A 19,265-nucleotide genomic window follows, 5' to 3' on the forward strand; every position below is an offset into this window, starting at 1 on the left:
CAGTGCAACAGACGTCGGAGAAGAAGAGTGCGGTGCCGCGATGGGTTCCCTCGCCGAAGCGCGCGCTCCCTAGTGGGTGAGCGCGCCGCCGTCGAGCGGTCCTGTGTCGGTGCCCTAAGCCCGCGCCCCGGCGACCCAGCGTCGAGCGGCGGCTTGGCCTGTTCTGCCCGCGCGACGGCGGGTTTCTTCCCGCACGAAACCCTAACCTTAACCCTACGGTGGTGACGGCGGCGGGAAGAACCGGGTACGTCCTCCCCTTCTCTGTCTTTACTTTCTAGGGTTAGGGTTAGGGTTAGGGTTTCGGATTTGGGGTTTCAATCCGATTCAAACCACCTCCTTCTGAATATCTTCGTGATTTCTACCCCAAAGACTAGATCTACACACTAGAACCTGGCTCTGATACCAATGATAGGATTTACTGGACCTCTATGTGCAGATCTAGTAGGTAAAACTTGGCTTAGATGGGATGACTTGCTGATATACCTCACCAAAAGGCAGTCGCGGCGGTCACGCCATCAACAAGGTGGCCGCGACGTGTTGATGATAAGGTCGGCGATGGGGTAGCGCTCCAGTGGCGTCAAGGCGGCAGTGTGGACGTCCGACACTGTGCAGAGGCGGTGGTGAAGGCAGTGGTGCTTCTCATCGCTCACAGCGCGCCCTTCTAGATTAGACTAGGGCTAGGAACCTCGGTGGGGCGCTGGCGGCTGCGATGAACCTCGTGTATTGCGCCCCGGCCCCCACCTTCCTCTTTATAGCGCTGCGCGACGGGGGGCCATCAGCCAGAAGAACGGTTGGGCGCCCCCGATCAGGGCACAAATCAAGGTCCCAATTGACCATTAGGCCAACTGGTGGAGATCAATCTAACAATGCAAAGCTGCAATTTTCTATAGGAACAAACCTGTCCATATCTACCTCTCTCCCAGTTTAGTAAGATCCCCAGGGCCTTCTTGTATTTAAGCCACATGATCCTTAGTTGCAGATCCTCAGTCTCAGATCACAAAGGCCAGCTTAGAAGAGCTGCAGCAGAGGCAACTGTCACGTCAGCTGCATATGCCGATGGCTTCTCACGCTCTCCTCCCTCTCCCTTGGCTTGCCAGCTGTGTTTGTGTCTGCATGGTTGCAGTAGCCTTGTTGGCGCCGCCGTCGCCGGCGGCGGCTTCACGTGCCGCAAAGGCCCCTGTCCGCGGTGGCGACCCGACGGTGGGGTTCACGGAGGTGAAGCTTACTGAGAGCTACTTCGAGCTGCAGCGCCCCTACGACGTGCCGAGCGGCGACCGGTACAGCTTCCACGGCGGCGTCCGGCAGCTGTGGGTGCTGTCCTCCGACAAGCCCCACGAGCGCAATAGCCACACCAGCCCCAGAACGGAGATCAGGATGACGGTAAAATTCAAAGATGATGATGACATCTAATCACCTATACTCTGTGTGATAACTAGTTACCTCTTGTCGCGTAGATTAGCACTGCACAGCACAAGAAGATTTTGGTTGGGTGTTTTCATCTGTTTCTACTTTCTCGGGCTAGGACTACTCTTCTGGGGTGTGGCAGTTCGAGGGCTACGGCTACGTGCCCTCCGGCACGACGGGGGTGTCCATCATGCATTCATGCAGGTGTTCGGCGCCGGCGCCCACGCCACGACGCTGATGCTGCATGTCTACGACGGTGCGCTGCGGTACTACGACCGGCAGGTGGTGGAGGACGGCATCTACGACCGCTGGTTCCGGCTCAACGTGGTGCACGACGTGGGCTCGTCCACGGTCACCGTGTACGTCGACGGCGTCGAGAAGCTGCGGGCGCCGGGCCGCGGCGGCGATTCGCACTGCTTCAAGTTCGGCGTGTACGCGCAGAGGCACGCCTCCAGCTGCATGGAGTCGCGCTGGAAGAACGTCAGGATCTTTAGGAAAGATTGATTGATCAATTGATGGTTTCATTTCATTCGAGAGCCGCCAGCAGGGTTTATATATTATTTGGGACAGCTTATTTATACGATGATTACTGAGTGTTCTTGGAGTATGCATTTGCGCATGCATGTTTAGTGCACGCCTGTATGTATCATACTATTATCTTTGTATATATATGGTTTATGCATGATTATTATATATATGCTATTCGGCTATTCCTGTCATCAGTGTGTAAATAATGGTGATATGTTCTTTGGCATTCTTATTAGTTTATTTATGACGTGCATGTGTGATTGCGAATGTAATCATCGTTGCTGTACTTCCATTGTTCAATAGGGCTATAGAGGAACGCAACTCTTTTAATTTATCCTTTTCTCCTCACGGCTTTATCGATAACGTACAAGTCCGACTGCAGCCCATGGGCGAAGTTTTGGCCCAGTTAATGGGTTAGGAATTTATTTCATCAATCATCTTCACACCTGCCAGGCTGACACAATCCAAAACATTAGAGAAATGGACTTTAATTTCATATCGGGACAAAAGAAATTTAATGTGAAATAATACATTACGCTTATGTAAGGGCGGTCCCAATGGTACAAACTATGCACGATTTTCATATTGGCCACATAAAAAAAAATCATTCATAGAAATTACTCTCCACAGTACAAGTGTCTTGGTCTAATAAATGTTGCCTTTTTTTCTATCTTTTCTCTCTCCCAACTCTATCTTCTTCCTCCTCTGACTACCATCTTCTCTCCTTCCTCAGCATGTGCACGCAGCATGTGGATAGAGATGCATGTGCACGCGGTGGCTCACCTGTGAACGTGGTGACAACGAGCTCGTAGTAGCCTCCGACCTCAACGTCGACAAGGTCCACCACCTTCCCGTCCCGAAACTCCTCGACGTCCTTCACCTTGATGAACTCGTAGTAGCACATATGTTGGGCAACAGCGTATACGCCACGTCCTTCGGCCGGCCCAGGCCTGGGCTGACGGCGGCTCGGCAAGCGCAGCCGGGCGGACAGTGGCGCGGTGAGGCGGCCTGGGCGGCGCGGCGTCGCGGCAAGCGCAGTCTGGGCGGACGGCGGCGCGACAACCGCGGCCTGGACGGACGGCGAGACAACGAGCACGGAGGAGCCAGCGCGAGCGCGCAGAAATCGCTGGTTTCTTCCCAGCGCCAAAGTTGCGGTTTCTTCCCGCATCGGTCGTCGCGAGGACTTCGTTTCTCTCCTGAGAAACGGTTTCATCATATTTTTTTCTCTTTTTTTATTAATTAGATTTCGACATTAGCTTTTTCTTAGTTGGCAAGGTAGTTAATAGGAATAGAAACTATCATTAATATCTCATTGGGATTGCCCTAACAATCCTAAATATACCACGGATTGGAACAATTAACTTTTTCGACAGGAAGCCAATAATAATCTGAAGTACCACGAAATAAATGACTTTCATAGCTGGAATAACAAATATTACATACAATCATTAAATTTTAGCATTGGAACAACCCAGCCTCTACGCTAGTCTCAGTGAGGAATTTCATGACGTTGTTTTCAAAACTGGTAATCTCATATAAAATAAATGGAACACGGAAGAAAGTTTCATTCTATGGTTATTTCATAAACATTTAATTAAAATTTTCACAAAAAAACATTTAATTTCATGACTTATAAGAAGTTAGTAATCGTGTCAAGAGAGTTTCAATCCCATCAAAACCATTTCTTCTCTCTCTTCTTTAGCAACGTTGCTATGTCTTCGAAAATGCTTGTGTGACAGCTTATGAAATACAAATTCTGATGAAACTCCATTGAGAATGACATAATGCTGCTAAGATCTAGTTTGGTAGCGTTTCCAATCAATTCACCGCTGCTCATACTTCTACTCCTCATTGCTCATGCTCGCTCACGCTCTAGACTCTTAGTGATGGTCTTGTTTGGTAGAGCTTCCAAAATAGCTCAATCTCCGGTAGTGGGCTAGTGGCAAATGAAGAGGAGAGGGCAAGCCATGCGAGCGTGAGGAAGGAGGCGCATGCGATGGAGAGGGGCACCATGGCATCGGTGGGGGTGGAGTGCAGCACAACGATGGTGGGGCGGATCTCGATGAGTGTGGGGAAGAAGGGTGGCAGGTGTGGGGAGGAAGATGACGACATAGACCATGAGTGGAGGAAGACAAGAGTGGCAGAGCAAAAAAGGCTCAAAGTGCAAATCATGGCAATAGAAAGTTTTCCTTTTCTATATTTCCTATCTCCATGAAATGTAAATGAAGGGAACCGGAGAAAAAACTAGGCGACACAAACAGGTCATTAAAAAGCTCCAATCCTTCAAAACATCATGAAAGAAAGGCATATAATTATTGAATCTAATGAAACCAATTAGCCATATTTAGGGATGACAGTTGGACCCGCAGATGCCACATTCGCTAGGGTGTGGGTGCGGGTGCCAAATTGCTCCCGTGGGTCTCATCGGGCCAGGGCTCAAAATGAATAAGGGGTGGGTGCGGATGTTAAACCGCACCTGCAGGGTGCCTATTGGGGCCCAAAATATAAAAAACATCTCATGCAACTAAGTTCCCATATCAAGTTGTTAACAATATGTTTGGAACCTAAGCATTAAATTGTTAGTCCATTTCAAAAACTTGTATAATTACATGACACCTATATGGTACGTAGATGACTAGGTGCGCGATACATAGATGACAAATTTGCTTGTTTTCAACTTTGTATACTTATTAATGCAACCATGATGATATATTACTTGTGAAATTAACACATCCGATGGGTGTCCGAACCCGTGGACATGGGTGCAAAATTACTCACAGGATGTAGGACGGGTTTTGTGATAATATTTTACAGGTGTTGTCACGAGCGAGTATTTACTCCACCTGCATCACACCATGCCGTTTCTATCCCAAGCCTCTAGCCATATTTCAGTTGCTCGGCATCCGATGTTGTAGTGTAACATCCATCTTATCCCCATTCCCCATGCATCCAAGTGACCCAATGTCCCAATCCCGTCATTACAAGCGCCCATGCTTTGGATTTGTATGCCAAATTGCCAATGACAATCGTGTGCATGCAGCATGTGCAATCTGCCTTGCAATCCAAATGGCTGCAAGGACGAAGAAGAGACTCATGACCAAGGCCAGCGAAGGAAAAGAAAAAGAGCAGTATTAGCGTCCGAACGTCTGGACGAACGTGAGCGTTCGAACACCCACGCCCAGGGGCGGAGGGCTCGCTAGGGCAAGGTAGGGCGCTCGCCCTACCTTGGCTCCACGCGGATACCCACCCCAAGTTGATCCGGCTGCCATGGATTCTAGGTTGAAGGTCCGCTGGCTGCTACTATCGTCCTATCGAACAAACTCTGAATGTCCGCACGAGGAAGATGACTGAACGTCTGAACCGTTCACTTCATTAGTTGGCCTTTGCCTTTTGGGCCTTGACGCTTGCCTTGTGGGCTTGTGCTTGTGGGCCGCGCAAGCACATTAGCTAGCCCTTTCATTTTCTAGCGTAACTGCGTAAGGACGACCCCTTTGCGGCTTTGCCTTCCGCCGCCGGTCGCTCCAAATTCCTATCGCGGCTCGCCAGTTCGGCAGACGGCAGTTCGTGACTTCGCTTCTCGGTCTCGGATGCGGTGCGGGCAGCAACAGCAAGCCGGCGATCACCGACGTTGAGACGAAGCCTTCGGCACTGTCGCACTGACAGTTCGCAGTCGCAGGACGCAGGTCGCATCTCAGCACATACGCAGTAAGTCATCCAACTCTCTGATACTTTTTTGTTTTCCCATTGTTATTATTCAATCATTTGGTTTTCAAATTAATTTGCTTTGATTGATTTTGAAACACAGGGAATTATAAAATATTAATATGGAAGATGACTTTGACTGTGACTTAGATGAGTATGAACAAGCTGTCGCTGCAGTTGAAGAGGAGATGGAAAATGAAATGGCAGGATTACAAGATGAAGAGGAGATTGAAACTGATGGGGAAGGTATTATAACTCAGTTCAATCCGGATCACGTTATCACTGATGCGGGGCTTCGTATACCGATTGATCAATTTTCTATCAACATTAGATCCGAAGTTAGAAGGGCTTTCATAGATAAGGGTCCGACTCAACCAATTGGTTATAATTTCCCTAAAACAAATAAGAAAAGATGCTTTCAGAAAAGTTGGTTCAAGCAACATCCTTGGCTTGAATACAGTGTGGAGAAGGATAGGGCCTATTGTTTTCATTGTTATCTTTTCAAGCGTGATCGAATCGATGACAAATTTGGATATGATGTCTTTACAACATTGGGGTTTAACAATTGGAAGAATGCATATTTGGCGCTTCCAAAACATGATGGAAAAATCCACAATCAGTGTAGGACAACATATGAAGATTTCAAAAATCAAAGAACAAGTGTGAAACATAAGGTTGACAAACATACAAAAGATGCACTAATCAAATATGAAACTCGGTTGGATACATCATTGGGTATTGTGAGTTTGCTCACATTGCAAGGTGAACCATTCCGTGGACACGATGAGTCCCTTGCTTCTTTGAATAAGGGGAATTTTCTAGAGTTTCTTGATTGGTATAAAGAAAGGAATGAACAAGTGAGGCTTGCATTTGATGAGACATGTCCCAAAAATGCCAAGATGACTTCCCCAACAATTTAAAAAGAACTTGCAGAGTGTTGTGCAATTGAGGTCACCAAAGCAATAAAGGAAGAGATGGCGGGTTGTCTTTTCTCCATTCTTATAGACGAATCGCGTGATATATCTGTCAAAGAACAAATGGCTGTGGTTGTGAGGTAAGTAATTGATTATATAATGTTAATTGTTATTGTAATTGATTATATAATTGTTAATGTTAAAATTAGCTAATCAAATTATAATATCTATGTTGTAGGTTTGTGAACAAGAAAGGAAAAGTGATTGAAAGATTTTTAGGTATTAAGCATGTTAAGGAGACAACCTCAGAAGCACTGAAGACAGCAGTTGTTGAAGTACTTGGTGAGCATGGGTTACACATTGCAAATCTACGAGGGCAAGGGTATGATGGTGCTTCTAATATGAGAGGAGAATTTAATGGCCTTCAGAAGCTTATTCGTGATGAGAACCCATATGCTTTCTATGTCCATTGCTTTGCTCATCAATTGCAGTTTTTAGTTGTTTCCATCTCAAGATGTTGTTCATCTATGGAGGATTTCTTTGATTATGTGGCCTTGATTGTGAACACCACTACTTCATCTTGCAAGAGGAAGGATTTACTGCTAGATAAGCAGCGCAGGATTCTTTTAGGCAAGTTGAGCAGTGGAGAGATTTCCACAGGAAGAGGGAAACATCAAGCAACATCCTTGGCTAGACCCGGAGATACAAGATGGGGTTCTCATTACAAGACATTACTTCGTATTGAATCAATGTGGGATTTAGTAATTGAAGTTCTACAAATTGTGTATCAAGATGAGCGTAATCCAAGTAGGGCAGGAGGTTTAGTGGAAATCATGGAGTCTTTTAGCTTTGTGTTCATCATGAAGATGATGTTGCAAATCTTGCGCATCACAAATGAGCTCTCTCTTATCTTGCAAAGGAAGGATCAAAATATTGTTCAAGCCATGTCTTTGGTTATTGATGTGAAAACACGTTCGATGAATTTGAGGAATGATGGTTGGGAGCCACTATTACAGGAAGCCACAAAATTTTGCAGTGAAAATGATATCCCAATACCAAATATGAATGAAGCAGTACCAAGATTTGAAAGATCAAGAAAAGGGGGCAAGAACAACATCACTCAAGACCATTATTTTCGTGTTGATATCTTCTATGCTGTTATAGATGCTATTACCACAGAGTTTGATCATCGGTTTAATGAGGTATCTTCAGAGTTGCTTGTTTGCTTTTCTTGTCTTAACCCGAGAGATTCATTCTCTAAATTTGATGTGCACAAGCTTGCTCGGCTTACTGAGATATATTCTGGTGATTTCTCCTATTTCGAAAAGAAGGGTATAAAAGATCAACTTGAGTTATTTATTATTCATGTGAGAAGAATTGAGGAGTTTAGAGATTGTCATGATCTGGCAAGTCTAGCTGCAAAAATGGTTGAACTTGATAGACATACTGTTTTCCCATCAGTTTATCGTCTAATTGAGTTGGCATTGATACTACCGGTAGCGACGACATCAGTTGAAAGGGTCTTTTCAGCTATGAAGATTATCAAAACAGAATTGCGCAATAAGATGTCTGATGATTGGCTCAATTACTTAATGGTGTGCTACATTGAGCGAGAAATATTCAAAGGAATTGATCTTGAGAAGATCAAGAATACATTTCAAAACAAGAAAGATAGGCAAATGCAATTGCCTAGGCCGCCTAGGCGTGATTGAAGCTTCATCGTCACATGGTTAGTTGATTTTACTTGTATTTTCTATAGTTCTTTATATCCTAAATGCTTGTACTTTGTGCTTCGCTATCACAATGTCTAATGAACCATTTTGAGAGATATTACTTTACTATATATGTTATCGACTTCGCCCTACCTTAAATTTTTTTCGTCCTCCGCCACTGCCCACGCCTGCTACATGTCCACGCCTGCTGCACGCACATGCAGGGGACTACCTGCGCCGCTCCCTATGCTTCTTGCTTCCCGCGCCCCTCCCCTCCCCGCCACTCCAAGCACTTCTTGCTGCACCTAACGCTGCTCCCCTACTTTCCGCGCACACACGGGACCGCCCGCGCCCCTACTGCCATCTCCCTTCGCTTCCCACTCCCACTGCCGAGGAGCGCTGCATCCCTTCGCTCCCCATGAGCATCCACGATGCCCTAGCAACTGCAGCAGGAGGTTGTGGCAAGTGGGGCACATTGCAACACGTGCATCATCCCGCTCTAGTTTTGAAACATCCAAATAAAATACTTGCAACATATGTCCGAAACAAGTGGGGCACATTGCAACACGTGCATCATCCCGCTCTAGTTTTGAAACATCCAAATGAAATACTTGCAACATATGTCCGAAACAACTGAAATACTTGCAACATACGTATGAAACACTTGTAAAAACACATGAAACACTTGAAAACACGTGTGTAGCAATTGCAAAACATGTGCAACATCTAGATGAAACACTTGCAACATACGTATGAAACACCTAAAACACTTGAAACAAATGCTTGCAACATGCATGTTATGCAACATCCAAATCTGCTTATGCAACATTCAAATGAAACACTTAAAATATACGTCCGAAACACTCAAAACATACGCTTGCAACATGTGTATATTGTCATTGCAACATATGCAACATCCCAGATCTACTTCTACAACATACAGATGAAACACTTGAAACATATGTCTGAAACGTCCGAAACACTTAAAACAGGGCGTCGCCGACAGTCACAACCTACTTGGTGAGGAATTGTAGTAGCCAGCAAACTCGGGCCAGGGGGACGTCGAGAACAATGGCCCAGCGTACACCCAGGCGCAGGTGCACAGGCAGCGACCTTCTCCTGGTGCCGCGCGGGGTGGTGGTGGCATGATGAACGCCATAGCCGCGACAGACGAGGTGAGATGGGGGCATTACGCTGGATGGTGGCACGACGCGGGATTGGGGCAGGCACGCGCGTGGGATGGGGCGCATCAGAGGATGGCCGTGGCGGCGAGCCAGAGTAGGGCGGGCGGAGGGCATGTCGCGGTCGGGGGGGGGGGGGGGGGATGGCGTGGTGGAGGCGGCCTATGTGGACGGACAACGTAGTGAAAGTGGCTGCGACGAACGAGAGTGGGCAGGAGTTAGGGGGCCAGAGGCCGGTTGTCTGGACCGGTCGGCAGCCCAGTAAGCGAAGCTTCCGGGCGAACGGACGCCCTCGCCCTATCATTATATGAAAAGAAAAAAAAACGTAACAAGGCAGCGGGGGAATGAGGTCGACGACCAGATGCTTTGAGATTCGTTGTAGCCACGTGTCCAGCCTAGGATATGTCCTGCTAATTAACATAGCATTTGGTTCACGTAACTGTAACGTGATTTGATTACGCGGGTAACAGATTCCATTATTCAATGTTTGTTTCCGCACTCAGGGAATCGAGTCCCGCCGTTAGCTTATACCGCATTATATAAAACCGATACAGCTCCAACTTCAGCGTAATTAGATAACGATACGTTGCCTTGTCCCGCAGTTCCATTCCCTTTGCATTTCTGTTACCATTTCAGGAACCAAACGCCTTGTAATTTCCTTCCTGGAACCGGGCTTCGGCGGCTGCAAAAGGGGAAGCGAGACCGCCGGCAGTCCGCCACATGCTTCCTGGCCTCCTCCTCCCTCGCGGCGGTCTCCTCCTCATCCTCCCCCATCTCCGCCGCCACTTGCCTTCGCTTTGTCCTACTCCCCGAAGCAGCCCCTCGCATAAGCGCCCAGGAGCCTTCTTCGCCCCCGTACTCGTCGTATCCGGCTACTCCGGCATGGCGGCGGGTTCGCCGGAGCAGCAGCAGCGGAGCGTTGTGGTCAGGGAGACCGTAGAGCTCACGGAGACGGAGGAGCGCATCTTCAACCGCCTTCTCGAGGTTGTTCGCCACTTCGGCCTCGGCACGCAGCTCCGCGTCGCCGGTGGATGGGTCCGGGACAAGGTGAGCTTTTCTTCATTTTATTCCTTTTTTGTTTTTTACAAAAGGAAAAGTCTCTCTTGCCCTGTTTGACGTAGACTCGTAGAGTATCAGAAATCGGCTGTAATTAGGGTTAAACTAATATACTGGGGTTTTAGGGTGTGATTGCTCGCTGTTGATACAAAGAGGGGGATTTTATGTTGTTACGTTGAATGCCACTGAATTGAGTCCTCTAGATTCTTTATGGTTCTTGCTGAGGGTTTTGGTATAAAATGTTTTGTGATTAAATTAATATACTGGGGTTTTAGGGTGTGATTGCTCTCTGTTGATACAAAGAGGGGGTTTTCTGTTGTTACGTTGAATGCCACTGAATTGAGTCCTCTAGATTCTTTATGGTTCTTGCTGAGGGTTTTGGTATAAAATGTTGTGATTTAGTAGGTAAAAATGATGTTATTTTGTCCCCCACTAGGCAAATGCCAGGTCAGTGTAGCGTGTTATGCATGTATGGCCAGGGATGATTCCTCCATTTGGTCAGATTTTACAAGGTTTACTATATTTTCGGACTAGTTGTATGATGATTATTTTTGGTAGTTTATCTATCCTATAGGTTTTCCAGGGTTGTAGTTTACAACTTTACATGCATGGGAAAAGCTATGTTTTCTACTGCATTTGACTTGGAAATTTTGGATGCAACAGTGCATCACCATTTGGCATAGGATAACTTGTGGATAATCCTCAAAACATCTAGTTATCAGGATATATAGTAGTCGTAGTTGGTTTTTTGCTGGCAAACTTTACTTGTTTTGCTATCTTGCACGAGGGTTTTGGTAGGGCCAATGCTGGCTGATAGCCCTTAGTGATCAGATGCATAGGCGTTGGAAAGTTGGCGGCAGGAGGTTCTTTCTGTGCACTTGTGAACTTTGTAATTTCGTTGCTGAGGTGATGAAATTCGGTTTTACCGTGGTGGAAAAAAGTTATCAGGATATTTCTTCATATTTTTTGGGCTTATGGTATAGAATGATTGTTGTCTAATTTTATAACTGTTTCCTTGGCAGCTATTAGGGAAAGACTCTGCTGACATTGACATTGCCCTTGACAATATGACGGGCCAGAATTTCTGTCAGAAAGTAAATGAATACTCAAAGTTGATAGGGGAGCAGCAGAAAGGAATCGGTGTTATCCAGTGGTATGTGATTCTTACTATGGTAATCCTAATGAGTAACTTATTACTGTTGCTGCTTACTCATGGGGTTGGGTGATCCTTTGCTTTAAGTTGTCTCTAGTCGTTTCTATTTCCTATCACAGTCTGTTTCTTCTTGTAAGTAACCAGGTGAGGTGTGTGTGTTTTTCTGGGTTTAGGTGCTAAGAGTTTTTGTACTCCTTTCCCTCTCCTTTGTACAGTTTCTTCTCTCTTCTTAGTGAAATGTTGTGCAGTTCTCCTGCGTGTTCAATAAAAAAATGTTGCTTTTTATACCATTTTGCACTTGTTTGGCTGAAAGCAACTGCACTGTTTGATATAGTGTGACTATTTGCTTGAATCGTAACTTTTATTAGTTTTTTGCAGTAATCCTGATCAATCCAAGCACTTGGAAACTGCTAGGATGCTTATTCTCGACATCTGGATTGATTTTGTTAACTTGAGGTCTGAACAATATGCTGAAAATAGTCGTATCCCTACAATGGTGTGTACTTATATCCATCCCTTTGCATGGTTATTTGGTGACCTTGTTTACATGACATATTATCTGTTTGCAAGTTGCATATTTATTTGTTACTGAGAGATATTAACCGCATTCCTATATGCTTAGTTGAACTTGAACATTTCCCTTTGTATTGACATGTCTCCGTTTGGTGTGGATTACTTTGTTAATTTGTTACGAAGAATTATTATTACAATTAAACCATATGTTGACAAAAGTGCAACAGGTAGCCGTTAACATTTTTGGCAGCTCAATGTTTGTAAACTTCTTGTTTTCTGCTTCATTTCTTTAGCTTATCCTTCTTCCAATCTAAGTCTTTAGAGATAGCCTTTTACATCCTGTATATGGCTATGCCACGTTTGCAGGAGATTGGTACTGCCAAGGAAGATGCATACCGCAGGGACTTGACAATTAATAGGTATGCATTTTCAGATGGGTTTGTTGTGTCTCCAAAGCCATCCTTTCATCGTTGCAAATTTGATTCTAATTTGAAATAAAAACTTTGAAGGCAGGCCTATTCTTCATAAGCCCTATATTTATTTTGTTCCTTTTCTAACTTTGACAGTTTGTTCTTTAATATCAACAATAACTCAGTGGAAGACTTAACTGGAAGAGGTGAGTTTGTAGTACTTCAATGGTACAAGTTCAAGTAATGTTTTACAATATTCAAGTAATGTTTTGCAATATTCATGCTGCTATTCCATTTTGAAGGTATTGAGGATCTCAAAAAGGGCCTTATTGTTACTCCTTTGCCTGCCAAAGCTACCTTCCTTGATGACCCACTTAGAGTTCTTCGAGCAATAAGATTTGGTAATTCAAAACATCTCCCAGTTGATCTCTAAATTTTTTTAATTTGTTATGTCGAGAAAGTATTAATGATAAGTTATTAAAACTTCTTAGTAAGTTGATAATGGCATTACAATTAATTCATGTCACTGAGGTAATTCAAGTTGAGAACTTAATTATTGCTTCTGTTACATAGATATTTTGATGTATGATCAATTCATAGCCTTTTTTAGTCCATAACTGCTTATGTAATTCCTCACCAAGCAATGTTTTCAGATCGGACGACTAATCACGATTAATCGTGATTAGTCGTCCTTATCGTAACCAGGTGCTCGATAAGGGCCCTCGATTAGTTTACACCGATTAGAAAACTTATCGTCCGATAAGTTGCGACTAATCACGATTAGTCGTCCGATCAGACTAGCCGGACGACTAGTTCGGGGGAGGGAGAATTTGGCCCAGCTAAAGAATTCGGCCCACCTTTAGCTGGCCCATTAGGGTAAGAAGAAGAGGAGTGAGTGAGTGACCTAGTGGGAGTTGCAGCCGCATTTCCCGCTCCCGCTGCTCTCTCTCGCAGCCGCTGCTTTCTCTGCTCCCGCTGCTCTCTCTCGCAGCCGCCGGCGGCCTGCCTCTGGATCTCCCTCACCGGCGTCCGCAGCTCCGTCCGCGCCTCTGTCGGGCGTCCGCAGCTCCGTCCGCGCCTCTCGCCGGTGTCCGCAGTTCCGTCCGCGCCTCTGTCTGGCGTCCGCAGCTCCGCCCGCGCCTCCACCTCCGCTCGCTCCTGTCTCCTCCCCTACCGGGACCCAGTAGTTCCGCCCGCCTCTGAGGCTCCTTCCTCGACGCCTGGAAGACGGACACGGGAGGCCTCAAGCATCAAGATGAGCCACCATGATACAGGTAAGTGGCCAAATCAGCAAGCAGCAGTTACAGGTAAGTGGCCAAATCACCATGATAATAATTCATTGCAAACATGATTACATGCCAAACTGTGCTTGGTTGCTTGCCTCTAACATTTACCTATTTATCATGGCCATGTTTACATATATTTACATCATATATATAGTATATACATGGTCGATCAGGCCATCTAGGCACAAGGACGACTAAATGTCCGACTAGCCGATTAGACCGATTAGGACCGACTAATCGACCCTTATCGACGACTAATCGCGATTAGTCGTCTGATCGGTGGTCATACGACTAGCCTCGATAATACGATCTGAAAACATTGTCACCAAGAAATGAATACTGTGTATCATAATAGAGAATATAACTTTGAATTGGAACATCATATTTTCCTTGCACAGGCTAATGCTGCTTGCCTCTCAGCTGCTAGATTCAACTTTACATTAGATAAAGATTTGAAGGAAGCTGCATCTGATGAAAAGGTGAAGTCAGAGCTTGGTAGCAAGATTAGTAGAGAACGTATTGGTCACGAGGTTGGATGCATACACACTTACAGCTAACTACTCTTTGTTCATTTCTTTGCTGCTTTACTGTATAACCAAGCCTTTTGTGATTCTTGACAAACTTAGTAAAATAGCATGCGAAACCCTTGCTCATCAATTTTCCTTGTTTTTATATTTGCAGATTGATCTCATGATGTCAGACAAACACCCTGTTAGAGCAATGTGTGACATTCGTGATTTGGGGCTATTTTATGTTGTATTTTCTTTTCCTGAAAAATCCAACCCTCCAGTTTTTGACAAGTGTGATTGGTATGTCCTTGTTCTAACATCCTGTATTCTTCATATTTTGGATTCAGACAACTGTTTGTCATTCAATTATATTTCAAGATTTTGTGGTTGTAGAATTATGGAAGTATTGACACCATCGTGCACTTTCTATTTATGTCCATTATCATCTCTACTTTAGTTCAATCTCATCTTTTATCTCCTATGGGTATACAGGCAGTGTGTTTCACATATTGAAGCAGCTTGGGATCTTGCATATTCTATTGGCAGCTCTGTGTTCAGCAGTGGTTCTGACCCCAAGTCACAGGTCTGAAATTTTATCATACTTCTTGATATATGAGCACCCGGAAAGGCCGAAACCCCCTCGCTCTCTTATGATTTGTGTGTTCTTTGCTCTGATTAAAATTATTTGAAGAGTGATACTTTGTTACTCCACTGCAAGTGAGAAACTCAAACTAATGCAACTTTAAAATGTAATATTTTGTTAGATTCGTTGGTACTGATCGGTTACTTGAGTCATTTACAGAAAATGTGCACTGATTGAACTACGAAGTGGATCATAAATAAAGCTTTCAATTGTGATGTGATAACAAGCTTATATCTCCAGTTTCATCTTACCTATGTTTATAAGCTGTGTATTATGGCTAGCAGGAATTATTTGATTATAATTTGTTCTCTCTTGGCTTCCCTTAACATTAAGATATGTTGTGATGTTTAGGATGAACGACGAAGGCTTTGCTTGTATAGTTCATTATTCAATCCCCTCCGAAATATGTTCTACTTGGACAAAAGATCTAAGAAGGTAACAACAAAGTCGTGCATCATCTGATTTTCTTTTTCTAATGCAAGGCTTTGAAAATTTTGTACTGTCTCAATTTGTGCATTTGTGTTGCTCAGGTCTGGTGCAGTGGTGAGAGCTGTCTCACTGAGTCACCAGGTCGCGGGTTCGAAGCAGCCTCTCCGCAGATTTTGCGGGGGGAAGGCTTGCCTCGGTTTTTCCCTTCCCCAGACCCCACTCATGTGGGAGCCTCCGGCACTTGGTCTGCCCCCTTTTTTTTGTTGCTAATTAGTCACTTATAATCAACTGTATCCACGGGTACATTTACTTGATACTATTTTGCTATATTGACTGGAGAGACAAGTTTGCTGTGCCATGACTATTGTTTTTTTTTTCAGCATGCAACATTATGTGCAGTGCTCTTGATGCTTAATCAGAACACGCTTTAACTGTTTATTAAGCAGGCAAATTTGTTTGTTTACAATCTACTTGGTTTGAGTGAACCCTTAACTGCTTTAAAAACAACCCTCTCTAGCTCAGTTTGCAAATAATGCCACTTTTGACCAAAGCAGTCACAATTTTGTTACTCCTTGCTAATTGGACTTCAGATAAAGAGTTGGTGTATTGGATCATTACCTTCCCTTTGATTACTTACCTTCTTCGTGAAAATTGTTGTATCTTGTTACTCATACAACTGTATGCTCAGCATAGCTTCTATCCTGTGGAGGGACAATTTATAGTTTTATATGGCTTCTGATGTTCATTAACCAGACCTTGATTGAGGTTGGTGACTAAGCATGTTGCACCATAAACATTTTTTTCTTGCTTGCTTCCTTGCTTTGGCTGCTAAAGTTGTTCCCACCTTTAAGCAGCAATTAAATTTGGATATTAAAATCAACTTCAACAAATGAAGCTGCTCTCAAATATCCATTTTCATGACATTGCATTATTTATTTCAATTGTTTGTTTAAGAGTCTGTTGCATCATCAGCAGGTTCCTGTTTCTAGCTTTATTATCAAGGACTCACTAAAGTTGAAAAACAGCGATGCTGAAATGGTATGTTCTCTTGAGTTGCTCCCAACACCATTGTTTGTGATTCTGTTGGTTTTGTGTACCGTGACAACAAATTAACTTGCAATAATGTGTTCTCCTAAAGGTTGTCAACATACATGGTGCTAGCGAAAAATTTGCTGAACTAATTCCTCTCCTTGAGTCAAATCCTGATGTGTGTACTCTCAAAGAGAAATTGGAAGATGAATATCTTGAGATACCAGAAGACAGTGTGAAGCGTGTTTTTGCAGGTCAGTATTCGACATGCTAGTTTGTTAATTTGTTGGGTCTTCAGTACTGGTTTATCCTTTGTAATCTGATGCTTCTGATGTTTGGTGTTTCTTCATTTGATCATTCAATGTCATGATATGTATTTGATTTGTTATAGTGCTTGCATATTTGTTAACGACTGTCTGATTCTTTCATTGTCACAAGATTCATATATTCTTTTTTGTTTTAAGTAACATTTGGGAAACATGTTCCACTCTCAACATTTCAGGACTTGTACTCCGAGAAATAAAGGACTTTTGGCGGGTGGCACTGCTTTTATCCATTCTCTCCTACCCAGAAGCTGAAAATGCTGCTGACACCCTCAACAAGCAGGATGAGCTGCATCGGAGGAAAGAGAAATACATCAGAGTTGAGCGTTTCATAACTGACCTAGGTAATTGATGGTTGTGGAACTTGTGGTTTTCCCATATCTGCAAGCGCTTAGATTTACTACCTCATATGATTGGTTAACTGTCCTGGTTTATTGTTTCTCTTCTCCAGATCTTGATGGGGTGTGGAAGTTGAAGCCGGTACTCGACGGGAAGTCTATTATGGGAGTTATGCAGGTCAAAGGAGGTCCACTGATAGGAAAATGGGTACGCTATGACTCTGCCCCCTTCCCCAGACCAGGCTAATTCTTGAGAATGAAAAACCATGACAAAGAACCTGTTTCTTGTTGCAGCAACAACGTGTACTGAAGTGGCAGCTTGCGCATCCCAACGGAACCGTGGATGAGTGCATCGAGTGGATGAAGCAGTCACAATCGAAACGACAAAAAGTAGAATCCAGCACCTGATAGTCATTGGCATTTTGAGCATAGGCCATAGGCAGTGTTGAGATAGGTTACCAATTGACCCTTGGAACAGTTTGCGTCAGTTAAGCCGCCGCCGCTGTGAAAACACATGCACTGAAACGCTTGCTGTGACCGGTGGCAAATGTAAAAACGTCATGTTACAACACCTGCTTGATCTCGGATGATTTCACTTAATTAGTTAACGTTATTATGAGTTATTATTGTTGAAAAGACCCTGCATGAAATCTGGTAGCTGAATTGTTTTTTGTTTTCTTATTCTGGATGCAGTGGGGACTGGGGAGAAGGGAGGGAAGTTTTTTTTTTTTTCAAATTCTGAAAATAGTTAATCTTGGAGCTGCCAAGCGCAGATCGCGAAAAGTCTAATGAAAGCGCCATGTGGAAGAATTATGGCCCAAATTTATTTTTGGGGAAAATCCTGGAAAAATAGGTTTTGGCTAAACGTTACATTACATCCTTTTAGCAATATTCACTTGCTACCATTCATTATTGTTTTTTTCAGTCTGGTGAGTGTGGTGAAGCAAAACCCATCTGGTGCACACTGCATTATTGCACTTCGTCTCAGGGAGAATTCAGACTATAATAAAGCCGACTCAAGTACGCATTCCATTTGACAAAGCAGTTTCCTACATTAAAATAACTTCAGCTCTCTACTGTCAATCAATACTCAAGAGTCTCACACCACCAAACACAATGCACATCAATTCAGTAGGCACATTACAGGTAGTCAAGATTACATGCATATCCGACGCATAAATTGCAGACAATACACATCAGTACATATAGTAGCTAATAAGTGCCATGACTTATCGAAGCAATGCAAGCAGTGCCCAAAGGTTACATATGTTTGCAGGTTTGTCAGTGTCCATAACCCACTTGTACCCACCCTAGTCTTAAGAAAGCAGTGACCAGGCGACGCACATTTGGATCCTAACCAAACCAACATCAAAATAAGCTACGCTTCTCAAGGCCGACCTGGGACGATAAGTGAGCTTCTGCGAAACAGCAGTGGTCTCACTGGTACCACCACCAAACAGCACTGCATCGTTGTCAAAAAGAAAAAGAAAAAAAGAAGAGCACTGCATCCAAGCCAAGGATCAGCTTCCCCTGGTCCTCGACGCTGCGTAACTGCGTAACTTGCCACAAGCTCAATGGACTTGGCGCCCCTCCCGCCCCACCGCTAGATCCGCCTCTGCCATGATGAATAGTACTCCTGTACCTGTACAATGTGTAGTGTGTAGGTGCATCTAGTGCATCATATGAAATCAGAGTAAAAGGGATGAAGCAAGGAGCATTGGGCGTGCCTGCGCTGAGGTGAGCATCTGGCAATTGTTCCTGTCTCGACGGAAGAGGTAGTTGCGCACAGCAACATCGCCATAGACGTCCAGAGGCCACTGGAGGCCACCAGTGACGGTGAGATGAGCCACCTTGACGACAAAACCGCCATGGTGTCCATAGGCTTCGCGTAGATGGGTAGCACCGGCCCATCCGTGTGACGTATGGGAAGAAGCTCGGCTGTCAAATTAATGTGGCCATCAGATGATTCGTATAATAAAACAGCTTTTGCCAGGCATATAGATAGATACAAATCAGGAGAGGAAGACGAATCGAAGATGGAATGAAGATGATGATCACTATTGGAAACTCAAAATTCCCTGTTGGTATAAAATTCCTATCATTATCCTGTCTGGCGAAAAAAGGACAGAAAAATT

The 19,265-nt window shown here is 44.4% G+C and overlaps 1 protein-coding gene and 2 pseudogenes across 1 annotated transcript; all 3 read left to right on the forward strand.

The window, feature by feature from the left end:
• Positions 1–1,113: 1,113 nt before the first annotated feature.
• Positions 1,114–1,908, forward strand: LOC136503214 (citrate-binding protein-like; annotated as a pseudogene).
• A 4,988-nt stretch (positions 1,909–6,896) lies between these two features.
• LOC136502829 (uncharacterized) lies at positions 6,897–8,260 on the forward strand (annotated as a pseudogene).
• Positions 8,261–10,047: 1,787 nt separating this feature from the next.
• On the forward strand, positions 10,048–17,761 carry LOC136504853 (tRNA nucleotidyltransferase cca2-like). Its single transcript, XM_066499881.1, has 15 exons — positions 10,048–10,488; positions 11,520–11,650; positions 12,029–12,146; positions 12,530–12,582; positions 12,730–12,779; positions 12,876–12,974; positions 14,280–14,389; positions 14,541–14,668; positions 14,861–14,951; positions 15,363–15,446; positions 16,416–16,478; positions 16,579–16,723; positions 16,972–17,136; positions 17,244–17,338; positions 17,425–17,761. The coding sequence occupies exons 1-15, from the start codon at positions 10,162–10,164 to the stop codon at positions 17,536–17,538; spliced, it is 1,773 nt and encodes a 590-aa protein (XP_066355978.1). The 5' UTR covers positions 10,048–10,161; the 3' UTR covers positions 17,539–17,761.
• Positions 17,762–19,265: the final 1,504 nt, after the last annotated feature.

Source organism: Miscanthus floridulus, chromosome 14, assembly GCF_019320115.1.
Source record: "Miscanthus floridulus cultivar M001 chromosome 14, ASM1932011v1, whole genome shotgun sequence".
NCBI lineage: Eukaryota > Viridiplantae > Streptophyta > Magnoliopsida > Poales > Poaceae > Miscanthus > Miscanthus floridulus.